Genomic DNA, 19578 nt, shown 5'->3' with positions numbered 1-19578 from the left:
TTGTTAGGGTCAGTTTTGACCCAGTTATAATATAAGATTATAAAACAATAATAAGTGCCAAAACTGAAATCATAAACACACTATCAGCCAACAGCCCACAGCCAGCTCCTTCTCCAACCACTTGAACTTCAATTAAAGGCTTCTCTCTTTGCTTGTTTGACAAAATAAATAAAGACAGACGAGAACTTCTCAGGAGGAAACTCACCATGGTGGGCACAGTAAAAAAAAAAACAAAAACCTGAGCTGCACCCTGAAATGTTGCAGGTGAAGGACAGGGCTCCACCTTCCTCAAAGTTTGTTTTTACAGACACCACCACTGCTGTTTCATACTTTCCAAAAAAATGACAGATGTGATACTACTGTCCACTCTTCACAAAGATGTAGCTGTGTCATCAGGAAGTGACAAAAAGCCCATAATCATTCTGGACTATAAAAACAAAGGAGGAATGGACAACCTGGACAAGCTAACTGCCACCTACACTTGCCAGTGAATGACCAGGCGATGGCCTATGGTTGTGTTTTACAACATCCTCGATGTGTCTGCATTGTACATCGATTTGTGTCGTGGACCCACATTCACCAAGGGTGGAACTCAACCAAAAAAAACAAGCAGAGAATGTTTCTCGAGGAGCTAGGAAGTTCCCTTGTCAAGGCACACATTGAGCGAAGCTTTGGTCAGACAGCTGCAGAGCACACCAGGCACCCCATCCACGCCCGCAGCAACACGAAGAGCATCAGCGCCAGCATCCTCCTCAGCCAGCCCTGCCTCAACATCAACCACAACAGCCACAGCCACAACCCCAGAGAGACCACGTGATTGTAAAGAAAAAGGTGTCAGGTCAGAAAGACAAACACATTGTGCTTCACCTGCAAAAAATATCTCTGCAGAGAACACACTGAAAGTGTCACTTTTTGCCACACATGATTGATTTGCTTGAATGGTTGTTGTGTGTTTGACCTTGCAAATCTACATTTTGTATTATTACTACTTCTGCTTTTCATTTTGTATTTGTATTAAAGTAATATTTTTGGGAAAAAAAAGACTTGTTTTTTGCCTTTTTCTTGAAGTAAATATATACAGGTCGAAATTGACCCGTAACACCATGGATGTTAGTTATAGTTAATAATATTAAAATTATTATTATTATTATTTTAACAATTAAGAGATGTGTTCTAATCCCCCTCAGTAATAGTCAGGTAACATAAAACTTTTTATTTATTTATATAATTCTCTTGAGTTTCATTTTTTCATTTTTTTATATTGAAAACGAGGGGTATGCTGTGAAAAGAAAGGCCCAGGGGGCCACAAGAAAAATATTAAAACCAATCTTTTCATGGATAAGGAAGCCTAACAAGGTAACCAAGAGGTAAGAAACAAATGGGATGATAAATAATTGTTTTTAGGGTATTGTATGGCTGATTTAAGACACGGGTCAAAACCGACCCGCTAACACAAGGGAAGGTAACAGAAAGCTAACACAAGAGGAGGGTTAAAGACTCTAACCCAAAATGCTGCTGCATATGTACAGACAAAAACTCATTTCTCCTGTATTGGCTTCTCTACAATGGCTACCTGTAAAATTCAGAATAGAGTTTAAAATTCTCTTCCTCACATACAAAGCCCTCAATTGTCAGGCACCATCATATCTCAAAGAACTCATAGTGCCTTATTATCCAACTAGAACCCTAGGCTCCCGGGATGCAGGGTTACTTGTTGTCCCTAGAGTCACCAAAAGTAGAACAGGACCCAGAGCCCATAGGTACCAAGCTCCTTTCCTATGGAATCATCTTCCAGTTTTGGTCTGGGAGGCGGACATCCTCTCTACATTCCAGAGTAGATTTAAAATTCAGTTCAGTTTTTTTTTCAAGTCAATTTTATTTATATATCACCTTTTACAATCAAAATTGTCTCTAGGTGCTTTACAGAAACCCAGAGCCTGAACCCCCAAGCAAGCAAACAGTGGCAAGGAAAAACTCCCTTTTAACAGGAAGAAACTTTGAGCAGGACCTGGCTTACAGGGGAGATATGCATGCAATAAGCATCATTCATCACAAAGAACACATGTTGTTTTAATTGGAATGCTGAAAAACTATGTATTGTATGTATTTATTTTTTTAGCTGATATGTTGTTCAAGTTAGTTATAATAGCACTACATAGATGAACGACATAGGCAGATGTTGACAGTAGACACTGGGTTTGTCAGAGGGCCAGATGCAGTTCAACATGTAGATCTGGATGGAGAGAGACCTGCAGAAAGATACAGAGAGAGAGGGAGGGAGAGACACAAAACTACGTGGAAAACTGGACACACAGTTAGTGACGTAATATAATGGATCATATGTTGACTTGATGAGAGGAGAGGAGGGGAGAGGAGGTGGGAGTGTAGAGATGGTGAAGATGTTGAGGAGGTTGGAGAACTGCTCGGTGAATCATCTTTGTGTCCCCGCGCAGCATAGACCTTTAGCAGCATAGCTATGATACAGGTTAAAGACTAAGAGTTAGTCAGCACTATTCTACCTGTGGCTGTATGTCAAGAAGTGACTGTAACTATACCTACCAACCCTACACATTTTGTTTTCGGCTAACTATATGCAGAAAGGTTTTAAGTCTGATCTTAAAAGTGGAGGTGGTGTCTGCTTGTCGAACTAAATGCCCATTCTACTTTTATGAATTCTGGGAACTGCAAGTAAACCTGCACTCTGTGATCTGAGTGTTCCATTGGGAATATATGGGTCTAACACATCCTGCAGGTATGGTGGAGCAAGTCCATTTAGGGCCTTATGTGTAAGTAGAAGAATTTTAAAGTCTATTCTGAATTTTACCGGAACCTAAGACAGGGGAGATGTCTTAGGTTCCTCCAGCATGATGGAGATGTGGTTGGAGAAGCCGAGGTGGGGACAGCTTTGTATGCGTCTCGTTTGTTTGTGTAAACACGGTCCAGCGTGTTATTTCCCCATGTTGGTATGGTGACATGCTGGTAAAACTTAGGCAGAGTGTCTGTCAGGTTTACGTGGTTTACGTGTAAGCCTCCGGGTGCTTGTGCTGAAGCGAGCTGATGTTATTGTGTAGCTCCCGTAGCGCTTCGTTAGCATTAGCACCCGGCGCGATGTAAACAGTCATAACAAACACCGCCGTAAACTCCTGAGGCAGATAGTGTGGCCGGCATTTCACAGTCATATACTCTATCGCCTCAGAGCAGTGGCTGTTAACTTTTGTGCAGTTTGTACACCAACCTTTATTAACGGAGACGCATAGTCCGCCCCCACGAGCTTTCCCCGGCAGCTGGGTGCGGTCCGCTCGGAAGAGAAGCCGGCCGTCGATCGTGTACAGAGTGAACAGAAAGGGAGCCAGAACTGTTCCCTGTGGTGCACCTGTGCTACAGAGAGGCATGTCAGACTCACTGCTCTGCGTCCTCACATACTGTGGCCTGTTTGTCAGGTAGTCCACGGTCCAGGCACTGATGTGGTGGTCAACTCCTGCACACTTCAGCCTGTCTCCCAGCAGGGTGGGCTGGATGGTATTGAAGGAACTGGAGAAGTCGAAAAACATGATCTTCACAGTGCTCCCAGCCCCCTGCAGATGATGTGTGCAGGAGGTATATAATGGCATCCTCCACTGTAATTCCTGGCTGGTAGGCAAACTGCAGCCGGTCCATCAGTGAGCTCACCAGCGGTGGGCGAAGACGAGTCTCTCCAGAGTCTTCATCAGGTGAGACGTCAGTGCCACTGGCCTGTAACTGTTGAGCACCTTCAGATGGGGGGTCTTTTGCACTGGTACCAGGCATGGTGTCTTCCACAGCTGTGATATTCTGGCCAGCGACAGGCTCAGGTTGAACATGTGCTGGAAGATTCCACACAGCTGGTCAGCACAGGATCTCAAGACTCTGGGACTGATGCCATCTGGACCTGCTGCCTTCCTCACCTTCAGCTTCCTCAGCTGATTCCTCACCTGCAGACAGACTTGAGCAGAGAGGAGGGGTGCTGAGGACTGAAGAGGGGGAGCCCATGTCTGCAGATGGGGTGTGAAGCAGTGTGAAGTGAGGGCTGAATGTTGGGGGAGGGGGGTGGAGGGGGAGCAGTTCACAGCAGGAGAAGTGGGGGGTAGCAGCAGGGACTGAGTCGGGGAAGGTGCAGGCGCCACATCAAACCTATTGAAAAACAGGTTCAACTCGTTTGCCCACACCTGGTCCCCTCCAGTCAGAGTCTTGGGTTCTTGGTGGCCTGAGATGGTCTTCAAGCCGGGCCAGACTCCGGTGATGTTATTGATGTGCAGCTGGTCCTCCATCTTCTTCCTGTAGCACCTTTTCCCCTCTCTGATCCTCCTCCTAAGCTGACTTCAGACTTCAGCTCCTCTCAGACCTCAGCACAAACTTCAGCTCCTCTCTATTCCCTGACATGAAGGCACTCTTCTCTTTCAGGAGAGACTTGATGTCAGGGGTGATCCAGGGTCCAACTCGGTGACCGCGTCCGGAGTCCCCCTCATGCCGGGTTAGCGCAGCAAGCTTGTCCATCTTGTACTTTCCCCATTATGACGGAAGGGAGGACAGGTGGATAATGTCTCCTCCTGGCACGCCGCACGGCCCCTGTACCCCCGTCTTTTCCGCCTCAGCTCACGGGGGGCATCAGGTCTCTGTGCATAAAGTAGCCGGGAGTTAGTCTGTATTGCTAACAGCTGATCTCTACTGTAAACAATGGAGCCGTGGTTCCGCGCGGAATCCCCGTACGTAGTCGTAAAAAGTGCAAGAACAAAAAGGAAAACTAGTGCGAATTGCAGAGACGTAGCATCCATGTTTACGCAGTTAAAGAAAAGCTAAACGGTGAGCCGGTTGTGGTGCTGCATCCATGGCTCCATATGAAGGCATTTTTCCCCTTACTTCCATCTTGACCTTGCATTCTTTAGTTTGCACTGAAATGACAATAATTCATGCTCCATTTCCAATAAGAATGCCATAATCACTTCTATATCACAGTGGATTGTTGCAGTACTATTTGAAACTCGTGTCTTAACAGTCTTTAGCCCCAGGCTCCTCACCCAGCACATTCTTTGGCTTTAACATAAGCAGTGTAGCAAGGCCTTTTTTATAAACAATGTGTCCTTGGGATACACATGGTGTTTTCAGGTCTACCACCTCCAAGTGATTATATGGTTCATAAGTCGCTGCTGCACTCAATGAACTTTTGCAAGTTGCTGGCCATTGTAGTAGCAATACCAAACTAATGAAAAGCAAAAGTAACTACTAAGATCAGTATTTCGTAGCCTATTTTGGGTGTTGAGTGCAAAAACAAAACTTTTCACTAACACAGCCTACTCCATAGATAGATAGAGAGATACTTTATTGATCCCAAGGGAAATTCAAGAATTCCAGTGCCTGCTCGCTAGCAACCCCAAGTGAAGAAACAGATTTGAATAACAGGGGCTGTATCTGGGCTATTCAACTCTATGAACTCTATTAGAAAAGACCAGCATTTCCCTAGACACACAGTTTAAATAGACTTTAATCAGGTCAAAGCTGATGGAGGATCAAATAACTGTGCTGAGATGAGCGGCTATCAGGGTTATCTGGAGATTTTAGGTTTCCCCATCACACATACATTGCGTTCCAGACCACAGTTGGCTCCAAACTAGTTAATAATACCTCAGATATCTGTGGTAGGTCCCGATGTAATGTAACAAGTGCGTTGTTTCATTCACTTAGTATTTAAGTTTGAGGCCTGTTTCCAAATTACTATTTCACTTATAATACTCCCTATATAGTAGTTATTCAGTTGTTTATTCTACAGTGAGAAGTAAACTAAGATTTACTTACTTACTTCTCATTGTCTTTCACCACAGACAGGTGTAGAATCATACAATGGTAATTTTCACATCTATAAAATTTGATACATATATTGACCATAAACATTCAATTGAAGGAAATTTAGCACTAAAAATAGATTAGTAAACAAAATAAATAAAATTGTTGGCATTAAATGTAGTGCACTATATAATAAATTGCAAGTAATTCCAGACAGTGCCAATGACACATCTACACCTATCCTCCATTCCAGCAGATGCACAGTCTGACTCAGTTCATCTGATTGAGGAGAGCTCTCCGGAAGCCCCGAGGGACCAGTTTAACTACAGAGATTCTACTCTTCGCGCTCGCTTTGTCCACTACATCAAGGCAAGACTTCATGTTTTAGTGCTGCTGCTCCTCTGAGTGTTTGAGCCAGTTTATTATTCAAGACTGATCCTGTCAGGTTGAGACTCAGGCAGGACTCAGACGCAGAGCAGGTCAGGATAAGCGCAGACTTTATTAATAACTTCCTGGACTTCCCCAGGACAGAGTGAGAATAACCCAAAAGCTATAAAAAATACTCCTAAAGAGTGTCTCCTCTAATAAGAGACACTCTGCTATGAAACTTTATTATCTCGAAGGAGATAAAAACAATGAAGATAAAGTATGAAGATGAAGTAAAAAAAGAGCTTCTGATCTAAAGAACTAAAAATCACTCCAAAAAGAGGTAAGAACCATACTAGGAAAAATAACAAAGAACGAAAAATCACTCTTAGATGAGGAAAACCTAACTTAGAAAATATATGATTTAAAAAGGAAACCAAAATCACTCCTACGGAGGAAATGGAAACAAAAATCATGGTGGTATGGGGAGCAGGTGGATACAATCAGGGAGACAATCAGACTGAAGACACATGAGGAAGGGCAAGTGACCTGAAAGGAGAGGAGAGTTACTTTTTAAAATAAAACAGGAAATGACGAGGCATAAACAGGACAATACCTCGCCGTGGTGTGATTCCCCCCCCCCCCCCCAGGGCTGACTCCTGACGGCCCAGGCTGATCAGGATGGTCCCAATGAAAGTCATCAATAAGGGTTTTGTCCACAATGTGGCGGAAGGGGAACCATAGCCACTCTTCAGATCGTAGCCCTCCCAGTACACCAAATAGTGTTTGCCACGGTCCCGGTTTCGAATGGCCAGCAACCGCTTCACCTGGTACACCCGATCCACAATTTCGGGGGGGGGGTGAGGGGCCGCAGGGACCATGAGGCTCTCCTGGACAGACTTGACCTGGCTGACGTGAAACGTGGGGTGGACCCAGAGAGATCGAGGCAGGCGAAGCCGGACAGCAGCGGGGTGGGTGATGGGGAATGGACCCACAAAACTAGGTGCCAGCTTCTTAGATGGGAATTTGAGGTTGAGGTCCCTAGTAGAGAGCCATACTTTCTGGCCTGGCAGGTAAGCAGGAGCAGGCCTCCGCTTGCGATCGGCAGCCTTCTTCGCCCGATCACCCTGGCGAACCAGCACCTGCCTAGCGGCTGCCCAGGTCCACCATCAGCGACGTAGCAGGGCATAGTCGGTGGGAACCAACGCCTCCGACTCATCGTCTGGGAAAAGAGGTGGGTCATAGCCAAACATGCAGAAGTTGGAAGGGAATTGTGCGCATACTAGACCCAGACCAGATTTTTGCTCTATGTAGATGGGTTCTGGGACACAAGGCAGCGGAGGCCAGTTTCCAGCTGCTGGCTCAGGTGCACAGTCTGGCTGTTAGACTCTGGGCGATAACTGGAGGTCAGACTGGCTCCGATTACCCGGCAAAACTCCTTCCAGAAATGGGAAACGAACTGAGGACCCCAGTCTGAGACAATATCCCTGGGAAATCCATGAATCTTAAAAACACGAGAATTAAGTCTCTTAGCCTTTCTGATGTATTCCAGGTTCTTATGGTCAGACCACATGATGAATGGGTGACTGGCCCCCTCCAGTCAGTGCCACTCCTCCAGAGCTAGCTTGACTGCCAGCATTACGATGCCCACATCATAATTTCGTTCAGCTTTGGACAGCCACCGTGAAAGGAACGCACAGGGGTGCATTTTCCCATCCTGCTCAGACCTTTGGGAAAGCACCGCCCGATGCCCTCATTGGAAATGTCCACCTCCACCATGAACTGTCATTGAGGATCTGGCAAGGTGATTATGGGAGCTGCTGTAAAGTGTTGTTTAAGGCTCTGGAACGCTGACTCCGTCCCAGACATCCACTGGAAGCACGCTTTTGAAGAGGTCAGAGCATGAAGCGCAGCAGCTATGGCACTGAAGCCTCTGATAAACCACCTGTATCAGGTGTGGGCCAGTCAGCGACAGCGCTAATCTTAGCCAGATCCATCTGCACTTTACCAGGGGCTACAACAGACCTGGGCAAACTGTTCCACAAAGGGCCGGTGTGGCTGCAGGTTTTCTTTCCAACCAAGCAGCAGCACACCAGACTTGACTCATTTAATCAACTGATCTCAGTCTTCAGACAGTTGATTGGTCAAACTGTGTGCTCTTGGTTGGTTGGAGCAAAAACCCGCAGCCACACCGGCCCTTTGTGCCCAGGTCTGGGCTACAATGAAGCCAGGAAGGAGATGGTGTCGGCATGAAACTCGCTCTTTTTGGCTTTGACATACAACTTATGGTCAAGGAGTCCCTGTAATACTTTTGCAACATGAATTTTGTGAGTCTCCAAATCAGCCGACTAAATCAGAATATCATCTAAATACACATAAACGAACTGGTCTAAGAAATCCCAAAGAACGTCATTTATCATGGCATGAAACACTGTGGGGGCGTTAGTGAGTCAGTGATTCATAGTGCCCTGAGAGGGTGTTGAACCCTGTCTTCCATTCATCCCCCTCCCTGATTCTGATTAAATGATAAACATTACAGAGATCTAATTTGGTGAAGATGTTTGCCTGCTGGATCTGGTCAAAGACTGAGGACATGAGGGGTAGAGGATACCGGTTCTTTATTGTAATGTCATTGAGAGGGCTGTAATCTATACATGGTCTTAAAGACCCATCCTTCTTTTCAACAAAAAAGAAACCTGCACCTCCTGGTGAGGAGGAAGGATGGATGAGTCCTACCTTGAGAGAGGTCTGGATATAATCCTTCATGGCCTCTCTCTCTGGACCAGAAACAGAATACATCCCTTGGGGATGGTGAACCATGGAACCAAGTCTATGGCGCAGAGTTATGCCGTGACAAGGAAACTGAACAGAGACCCTCACACTCTGTGAGGTGCCCCAGCACTAGAGCCTGAGAAGGAGACTCCAACACGTAAAAGTTCATAACTTCCTTATGCTCATTGATGGATAGTTCTAGTGACTCAGTCCGGTGTGTAATTGTAAAAAGTTCTTTACCATCCAGAGCACTAGCCCTGAATGGTTTGGCTAACTGTTCTGTCTTGAGCACGATCTTTAAGACTAGACTCCAGTCCATTAAACTCTCATCTGCTCCTGAATCTGTAAGAGCACTGAGGTCAGTGGTGGTATCATGATGCCATACCTTAACCAACGTGAGTTTACGTAATATGGGTCCGATGGATGAGACCTGACTCACCACTGTGGATATCTTGGCCTGACAGGCAGCAACAAGATGCCCCAACTCCCCGACGGCGCCGCTTCTCCTGCGTGGGATGAGCTCGCCCTAATTGCATGGGTTTGTCACCTTTCTCCAATGGTGAGTGGGAAGGCGGCCCCGGAGACTGACGAGGAAAAAAGCGCCTGCCCAGAGCTTGAGAGCAAGGAAACCTCCTCGTACCCGTCGACTCACTCCACCGCTGCGCACCAAGTTCCCGGAGGTGGTTGCCTGTTCGGATGGCAAGGGCTATGAGAGAGTCCAGATCTGGAGGTAGATCTAGAGGTACCATCAACTCCTGGATAGGATGAGCCAGACCTTTGAGAAAAACGTCGTACAGGGCGGCAGAGTTCCGTCCACTTTCCACCGCCAGAGTGCGGAAACAGATGGCATAATCGCTAACAGATTCCGAGCCCACACAGCTCTCGAGCCTTTTCGCGATCACTAGTGACTGAATCAAAGATTCTCAGCAAGGCATTCTGAAAGTCTGGTAACAAACTGCAGAGTGCCGAATTCCTGCCATGGCCCACGTTCTAGCTCGTCCCAACAGATGGGAGATCATAAAAGCGATCTTGGATCTGTCCGTGGGGAAAGCTTGGAGAGAATATTCAAAATGAAGAGCGCAATCAGTTAAAAAAGGCTTATATTGCTTCGCCTCTCCAGTTGCCCCGACGGGTGTAGCCGGTGCTGGAGTGAGAACCGCCTGGGTCTCAGGAGCATTGGAATCAGTCGAGTGCTTAACCAAGAGCTCGAGAAGGTCTTACACTCTGTTGGACAGGATGCTAATAGAGCTTCCGATCTAAATAACTAAAAATCACTCCAAAAGGAGGCAAGAGCTATACTAGGAAAAATAACGAAGAACAAAAAATCACCCTTAGACAAGGAAAACTGAGAAAATATATTATCTAAAAAAGAAACCAAAATCACTCCTATGGAGGAAAAGGAAACAAAAGTCTATCTAGATATCCTAAACTAAGCAAACCTACACTATGAAAGTTACAACAAAAAAATTCACTCTGTTAGAGGAAAAAAACAGGAACAGAAAACAAGGCAAAGACACGGCTATGGCTGTACCTGTGGCTGAGGAAAGGCTGGAGTGATCGCATGAGGACGAAACGCAGATTATTTGAACACATGGAGGTAATGGGGAACACGTGGGTACAGTCGGGTAATCGGGGAGACAATCTGACTGAAGAAGGGCAACTGACCTGAAACGAGAGGAGAGTTACTTTTCAAAATAAAACAGGAAATGACAAGACATAAACCTAAAACAAGACAATACCTTACCGTGGTGTGACAGATCCAGCGACTAGTTCACCTAATGAATAAAGCCTAGTTGCCTAAGTCTAGTTATGTGAAACTGTGCTTGTCGCGGTTCTGCTGTATTCCAGTGTTAGTCTTACTGCTTGTCATTTTGGGCTTCTGAAGTTTTTGATTTGTTTTAAAGATGTATGTAGTCAAAATTTCCACACAGGGCAGTTACTTGGAGTTCACTTTATATCTAGAGTTAAAAGTTATTGCTTGTTTTGCCACAAAATGCCCAACTGTGTAACAGTTAAACAGACTGTCCTGTTATAAAGTGTTATGTCAAAGTGAGTCTGAGTCTTTGTGGAGACTTATCTGTCCAAACAGGAATTAAACCTGAAATACATGGACAACTCAAAAAGCTGAGAAGACCATGCTCCTAGATATAGGAACTTAACCTGTTGAGTACAATATATATTACTTATAAAGAAGATTTTGTTACAGTATTCTTATTGTTGAGTTTTTGTATTGTGGTAATATCTCTGTGGATTGTGTGAAAACTGCAACTGGTGTATTTGTGTATGTGTGTACAGGGTCAGACAGCAGCAGACTTGGACGAGCCTCTCAGGATAGAGGAAGACTCACATTGGCCAACAGAGCAAGTGTAAGTTCACTATCTGTTTATCTATGAATCTTTTTATATATATATCTATATTTTAACACAGATTTTCATTCATTCATTTTCATTCATTTTTTTGTATTATTTGATTGTTTATATCATTCTTTATTAGTTGAGAGGATTTTAGGATATTTGTGTCACGCCATGTTATTTTTGGTTATGTTCTGTCTTTTGATTTTTGTTCCATGTGTCATGTTTCATGTGTGTCTTGTAATGTGTTTCCATGTATTATGTTCCAGGTTTTTGCCATGTCCTGTTTTATTTTGAAAGTGTCACTTCCCCTGTTGTGTCTGTTTCATGTACCTTTGCTTTAGTTTATCCTGATTGCTTTCTCCCCCCTAATGTGTTTCACCTGTGTCTCATTGTATTACAAGACAATGAGACAAGACAATGAGAGTCACAGTCACATTTGTCGGTCCGTTGCGTTGTAATTGCTGTTTACATTCATGCCAGGATTTGTTTTCATGATCCCTTGCCACAGTAAGTGCAAGATTTCTTGAGTTTGATATAATTAAAAGAACATTATAGTGGACCTCTGCCTCCCTGCCTCTCCTTGACACTGCATCGGGGTTCAGCTCTCTGCGTCAGCGACGCGTCGTGACAATTTGCATCATTTGTGTCCATTTCAGGTTGAAAGTGACTGGAGGGACAAAACTCCACAGTGACATGATCAAACAGCTGAAGGGAGCTGTGGAGCTGCTGCAAGATCCCAGCAGGTGAGAACCAGGACAAACGAGTATTACAACATCACAGCATGGAGTTTAGTATCAGTTAGAATATTTCATTCGCAGTGCCAGTATGACACCCAAACTTCTTCTTTTTTACATACTTTATCTTGTTCAGTAATCACTTCCATTCAGTTTTCTGTTTCATGTCTCATACAGCAGTTAGTGCTAGAAACAAAATATTGTATATTAATATTCAAAATAAATAGCATTCAATTCCCAATATTCAGAAAGAACTCAAAGATACTGCAAAGCTGCTGCTAATCGTCAAGATACGTTATTTTAATAATGGATGTTTTGAACTTTGTACCCCTACTCATAGTGCTAGGCAATCATTTTAAACTTACCAGCTTGTTTCTCCCTCCAGCACAGCAGTCGCTGAGAAAAAATTCATTGGGATACTAGTCATGTTTCGTTCGTCAACAATTCATTCAGTATGAACTAAACATTTATATGACTTGGGAGTAGTAAGTCTTCTCAGTGAGCGATTCGTTCATTTTCATGCAGTACCTTCTCTCGCTACATGACAGGCAGCTGCATAAGCTCAGTCAGCAGGGCAGGAAACAGAAATGATTAGTTCACGACTCACTCAACTGTGCGCCGTCCTCAGGCTGTGTGGCGAGTAGCAAGCACTACAGTTCATATGGATCGTTCTTTCATTCATTTGGCGCGTGACAGCTGTAGCTCAGCTACCCAACGTACATCATTTATTCATCAAATCATAATTAATTAGTGGTCTTCTGTTCTTGTAGATGTGTGTAGTGTTATTGTGTATATAATGTAAAATGTGTTTGTAAGTGTGCTTATGTATAAATACTTTTAAAAATTATATCAATATATTGCTTGTTGTAATCTGCCATAAAATAATAAAATCAGTAACAAGTAACATATAATAGAAGAATAAAATAAAATAAAATAAAATAAGATAAGTAAAATAATATGTTTCTGGAGGTAGTCCAAAAGTGAGGTAGTGCAGGGTGGAGTATAGTGCAAGTGGGTGTGGTAAACAGTGCAAATGAACAGCAGGTGGATAATGCCATGAGCAAAAATCAGTTACTAAAGTGCAGAGCAGCATGTTAGTCAGTTGGTATTCAACAGTCCAACAGCAGAGGGGAAGAAACTGTTCTTGTGGCGTGAGGTTTTGGTCCGAATGGACCGTAACCTCCTGCCTGAAGGGAGTTTGTCAAAGAGTCTATGTCCAGGGTGAGAAGGGTCAGCTGTGATCCGACCTGCACGCCTCAGAGTCCTGGAGGTGTACAGGTCTCTGAGAGATGGAAGGCTGCAGCCGATCACCTTCTCAGCAGAGCGCACAGCACGCTGCAGTCTGTGCTTGTCCCTGGCGGTGGCCCCAGTATACCACACAGTTGTTGGGACCTCTGGCCATGTGTGGATTAGAACAATAGAGAGGCCTACATGTAACCCATAAAGCCTGAATTAGAGTGACTAACCATTAGAGACCCCACCTATGACGTACACCTAGTCATAAATTCCTGAGTTCGAACTCCGAACGGGCACGGACATTGGCTGCGTGCCAGCCATCCCTAAGGAATCTACGGTGACGTCACTCAGGTGATAAAAGCTCAGTGCGACCCTCAGTCGTGGCTTTTTTCCCGTGCACAAGGACAGTGAAGAACTGTGAAGTTTTCTACAACTTGGTCGCCGAAAGGGAGCAACTCCTCAAACGTTTGAGTATCATTATTTTAAATCCTAGGTCACAGTCTCTCGCAGGCCGAGAAATCGACTGTAGTGTGTTTCATTTCTTTTTCTTTTTTTCCTCCGACGTGAATCGCTACAGCCAGCTGATTGCACACGAACGAGGACCGCGCGCGCCAACTTTGTTAAAGCAAAACAAAGTTTGTTTCATTCACTGGTGATTGTCCCCCGCTGCCGCCGCGGGATCAATGTTCCGCATCATCTGAGACACAGATCGTCAGCATCCCGCTGAGGACAACACTGTGAACATTCAGGCGGACTATTAACTTTCCAACCCCGAAGGATCGGAGCAACGAAAAGTAAGAGGCTTATGTCTGGGCAGAGATAGTGTAAAATAGAGTTGTTTACACATGTTTTGTAACTTGTAAGTGCTGCATTAATTGATTTTTGGTTACCGATCATCCACTTCCGCCAGCTCAACGAGCCCGCGCATCACTAGTTAAAGGACCAACAGCTGAGCAGATAAACTCTGGTTTACTGACTCCGCTATTGTGTGGTGATACATGGGTTTCCAGAGAATTTGAGTGGATTATTTTTCTATTTGGGTGTGTTTCTTGTTCTTCTACCTCTTTCTTTCTCCCTTACAATAATCTTTCTGAACAGTGAGGCGAAAGCCCGGACACGCGATCACGAACCATAACAAAGGGGTACGTGGCGCCCAAAGGCTTTCGCCCATTGTTCTCGTCTGTGGACACCTTAACCACACCACGTGGGTTACTACTGCTTTGGCTGTGAATAACATGCTCGGCATGTTCTTCTGTAGCCATTCTGGGTATTGTTAAATCATCCCTTGCATGTTAATTTGCTGATTGATTTGCAGATTTAATTTGTTGATTTGCTGTTTTGTTCTTTATGTGGCTGTTCATTCTGTGTGCTGGTTTTTAGCCGTTAGCTCGTTAGCCATCATCTGGCTAGCTTGTTAGCCTCCATCTTGTTTGTTTTTAGCTGCTAGCCTGTTAGCTGCCACCTCGCTAGCTTTTTAGCCTCTACCCTGTCTGTTGTCTACTGCCATTGTTAACTCTCTCTCTCTCTATACACACATACATACACACACACACACACACCTTTATGAATGTCTTTTGCTGCTGTACCTGTATACCGATTGTAGCTAGTAGTTAGTGTGCACTCATAAACTTGGATTATAATAGCTTTGTTGTGAAGTGATATTTGTCTTTGGATGCTTGTTACTTTTAATAAATTCTATTATAATTTTAACCCGTCGTGGACTGTGCTTATTGTGAAAGGTATTAATGACAACAGCTGGATCCATGACAGCCAGTGCTCGAGTTTACCCTTCCAAACATTAAGAGACTGTTTTTCCCCACTGGTTAATTTGGCTAAATTGGTCCCTGGTGACAGGGTGGTGCCCATGGAATCCCTTGGATTCACTCTAACAGCTGACACCTGTGGAGAACAAGACACACACAAACACACAAACCTGCCTGCATGTAACAACGGCAAACTGCCCTGATGGCTCTTCCAACAGTGTGTGTTTGTGTGAATGTTTAGCACTCCGAATGAGTATCCACGACTAGTTTATTAGTGTTTGTGATAGGGTGAATCCCTTTATGTCATATTCCATCAATATCTGTTAGCAGGTTTAAGATAACACAAAAGATCGGAAAATAATTTGTCTGTTTGAGAAACTAATGAATATCCTTCTTAGAATCTCCCATGTCTAATGATTCTGAAGTTAAAAACATACCTGTAAACAATTATGGATGAGCAGTGTATTCTGACATTCAGGTCTACCTATTGGAGATGGTCACAGTAGAAGAGTCACTCATGTAAGACTTTGTCTGTGTGAGTCTGTGCTTTATAGTATGTTAACAATTTTGTACTGTGGTTGTGGAAAATGCTTATTTCTGTCTACCTGATGTGTCCTGTAAAACAGTATATCAGGACAAAGCCACTGTAATTCAAGTCAACATGTTAAGTGTTCTAAGTAAGGGGTGAGGCCTGGTGAGTTGTCCTTTAGCAAGGAATTAAGGATTCAAGGATTCAAGGAGCTTTATTATTATTTCACACATGTAGAAACATGAGGTGGAACGAAATTAGTTTCCCTGGTCCCGGTATAAGCCCAATAACCTACAAAATTCGTAATACTATAAATATAATATATACAACACTATATAAATATAAGAACAACCACAAAAAAAATATAGACAGGCAATGGCATCAATAGACAACAGCAACAGAGCAGCTGCCGTCCCACACAGTGAGGCAGGAGCACAGGACGCTCTCCACTACACATCTGTAAAAAGATGTCAGGACTGAGCTCCCCAGTCCAGCAAGCCTCAGCCTCCTGAGGAAGTAGAGGCGCTGGTGTGCCTTCCTGATGAGGCAGGAAGTGTTGTTGCTCCAGGTGAGGTTGTCCATTATGTGGACACCCAGGTACCTGAAGCTGGAGACCACTTCCACCACTGTCCCTCTGATGTACAGGGAAGCAAGGGGGAGATGTCTGCCCCTTCTGAAGTCCACAATCATCTCCTTGGTCTTTTTCACGTTGATGCAGAGGTTGTTTTCTCTGCACCAACCCTCCAGGTGTTCCATCTCCTGCCTGTAGTTAGACTCATCGTTGTTGACGATGCATACAACCACAGCTGTATCATCCGCAAACTTCACGATCAGGCAGCTCGGATGTTGCGCTGAGCAGTCGTGTGTGTGCAGGGTGAACAGGAGGGGGCTCAGCACACAGTCCTGGGGGCAACCGTGGAGAGACCAGAGGAAAAAACATTAATTCCTAAATGTGGATGCCTCAGAGAGCATTATCCCACTTATAACATGCTCACCTACCAAAGAATGAAAAATTAGAACAATCTGTTTAGATTTTCGTGCATTTTGGAGAATCCAAATTTTTTCGCAAGTCATGTCTTAGTTTTTCTGGTAACTCCTGAAGGTTTGACTGGTAACAGTCATAAGGTTCTATTGGATTGCAAACATTATTACTCCGGGAGATAAGACAAACCTTAGATATGAGCTGGCAGTGGGGCACATTTCTGGTCTGCTCAGCTCATAGAAGTCTTTGGCACATCTATGAGTCAGAAAGCTATTGTAATGCAAGCAAGATTCAATAACTGCCACAGCTGACAAACAGTAAATATAGTCTGACAATATATTTAAGAAGACTATGTAGCTACACAGTGGATGGCGCACGGAGGGACCTTTTCAATGTCATTGTGTCTGCAGTTAGGGCATTGGTTAGGGTGACAAACAGGCAGGTGAACCAGAATTACTTCTTAAGTGTTCATTAACAAAGTAAAGTGCCACTTAAAAGTTTACAACCTCTTTGGAATTTTTTTATTTTTCTGCCTTAAAATGTCTCAGAACATCAGGTGATTTTCATTTTTCAATTTCAACTCTTCTGGGAAGGCTTTCCACAAGGTTTAGGAGTGTGTTTATAGGAATTTTTGAATTGAAATTGAATTGAAAAAAACCCAGACTCATCCATCAGACTGATGGAGAAGCGTGATTCGTCACTCCAAAGAACGCGTCTCCACTGCTCTAGAGTCCAGTGGTGACGTGTTTTACACCACTACATCCAACACTTTGCATTGCACTTGGTGATGTATGGCTTGGGTGCAGCTGCTCGGCCATGGAAACCTATTCCATGAAGCTCTCTACGCACTGTTCTTGAATTAATCTGAAGACCACATGAAGCTTGGAGGTCTGTAGCGATTGACTTTGCAGAAAGTTGGTGACCTATGCCCCTTAGCATCCGCAGAGGGGTGTCCAAGCATTGGAATGAGACTTAGGTGTAACTTAGTGCCCTGTTTGATTTTTACATAAAATATCAACAAAAAACAGAGAGTTCAAAATCTGATCTTCACGTTTGTGAAAGTGTATGATGGCACGGACAAAAGAGCTTTCTGAGGACCTCAGAAAGAGTTGTTGTTGCTCATCTGGTTGGAAAAAGTTACAAAACCATCTCTGAACAGTTTGGACTCCACAAATCCACAGTCACAGAAACTGTGCTGAAAGGGAGGAGATTCAAGATCAATGTTACCCTACCCAGGAGTGGTTGACCAACAAAGATCACTCCAAAACCTAGACGAGAGGTCACAAATGAAACCAAGGGTAACTGCTTGTCGTGTAGGCTCAGAGCGGAGACTCAAAGCCACACCACAATAATTTGTGGTTTTAGCTGTGTCCAATTGTTCAGGAAAATCTTCCCTCGAAGTCCAGTAGAATCATCAGCAGGAGACAGGATTCTGAGCAGCAAAGACTTTAATGCCGGCAAAAAAGTTCACAAAGCACACTAGGTACACATGAAGGGTCTCTCACAGAATGACTGGTAGCTTCACATTATATACCTTAAGGTTTGGACCTTTCCACGCCTATTGTCCATCCCTTTTGCCAACTTTGTTTTTATTACACCAATAGGTTTCTCTTTTTGTCCTGGATTGGGTGGTGACTTTTTACACCATTAGGTAGGCCTGCCCTAGGTTTACTGGGGACTTTCCACTGGTCTTATCTTGTACCTGTTTATTTATTATTTTATTATTTTTATGTGCTTCTTAGCATAGTTTACACCATTAGTTCTCCTCTCTGAGCTGCCTTCCAATTTCTGCCTAAGTTTCAGCTGGCACCAGACACTATTATCTCCAGGCCTCTTTCTGTGCTATTTTTTAAAAATAATTGTTTTATGCAGGATTACAATGAATGTTCTTTTTCAGGTTTACAGCAGTTACAATGAGATTACATTGACAGTGTATGGCTACCATAGACAGTGTTTCACTACCATAAAACAGTTTCACAATCACAGTTTTACCTTCACAGACTACTTCATGCTATCATATTGCAGTGCGTACTATAACTTTAGCCCATCATAACTTACATAGAAATTATACCACATGCCAAGCAAATGAAGGCCTCTTTCACATTGGCCAAAGTTGATGTTCATGAATCCACCATGAGGAGAGTACTGAACAACCATTGTGTGAATGGCTGAGTGGCAAGGAGAAAGCCAATGCTCTCCAAAAGCAACATTTCTGTCTGTCTGCAGTTGTAAACAGTCATCCCTAGAATCACCTGTCATTCACTCCCATTTGAGGAAAAGTGTAAAAAAAAAGTGCACTGTCTCGTTAAGTTTAGCTTTGACTTTGAAATTCAGTGGTGACTGAATGTTGTTGTGTGTTTTTGTCAAAAACCTCCATGTAGGTTGTCACTGTGTGAAGTTTGCCACTGTTGCTGTGTCTGGAAAAGTTAATATTATCCCTTTTTCCTTATTTCTCTCTCTCATTCCAGTGGACAGGACAGCGATGACAGTGTCACACCAAAGGTACAGTGTGCTGAACTTTAAAACTTAATCTTATTTTGAGTCAAGACACAGCACAGAAGGTCATCTGCAATCATGGTAATAATAGTAGACACATTATTGCATGTGAGAATGAATAACAGCACTTATTTTATTAAAACTTCAGTTATGGAGAGCCATTTTATTCAAAGTTAAGTGCCATGAAATAATTAAATGTCATACCAGCAGACATTTAAAAAAAAGTACACAACACAGAAAGTCAAGAAACGCCACAAATAATACAAAGATGCACACTCTAAGGATACAGTCAGTTTCGGGTTTTGTTCTGCTTATGCAGCTTGTTTGGATTTTATAAAGATTAGAATAATACAAAGATGCACACTCTAAGGATACAGTCAGTTTGGGGTTTTGTTCTCCTTATGCAGCTTGTTTGGATTTTATAAAGATTAGGACCCCAATAAGCAGACACAGACAACAAAAATCAAAGTTTAGTTCAGTCTTAACAATCAACAAACTGTTTATGCTATGTGCAAAAGGTAAGTCAAAGTCTCAGTCTTTCCAAGCAGAG

At 43.7% G+C, this 19578-nt stretch overlaps 1 protein-coding gene across 14 annotated transcripts in view; it reads left to right on the top strand.

Annotated features, from left to right (window-relative positions):
- The window catches only part of lrch1 (leucine-rich repeats and calponin homology (CH) domain containing 1), a 195448-nt gene that overhangs the window by 133698 nt on the left and 42172 nt on the right, over window positions 1–19578 (top strand). For 12 of the 14 annotated variants that reach the window (XM_046403189.1, XM_046403186.1, XM_046403190.1 and 9 more), the window contains 4 exons: window positions 6050–6165; window positions 11230–11300; window positions 11945–12031; window positions 19001–19034. In XM_046403189.1, coding sequence (XP_046259145.1) covers window positions 6050–6165; window positions 11230–11300; window positions 11945–12031; window positions 19001–19034 — 308 coding nt within the window. The remainder of the gene's footprint in view (window positions 1–6049; window positions 6166–11229; window positions 11301–11944; window positions 12032–19000; window positions 19035–19578) is intronic. The other 2 variants (XM_046403185.1, XM_046403188.1) reach the window with 1 other exon arrangement.

Source organism: Scatophagus argus, chromosome 11 (genome assembly GCF_020382885.2).
Source record: "Scatophagus argus isolate fScaArg1 chromosome 11, fScaArg1.pri, whole genome shotgun sequence".
NCBI lineage: Eukaryota > Metazoa > Chordata > Actinopteri > Scatophagidae > Scatophagus > Scatophagus argus.
This window is presented reverse-complemented; position numbering and strand designations above follow the sequence as displayed.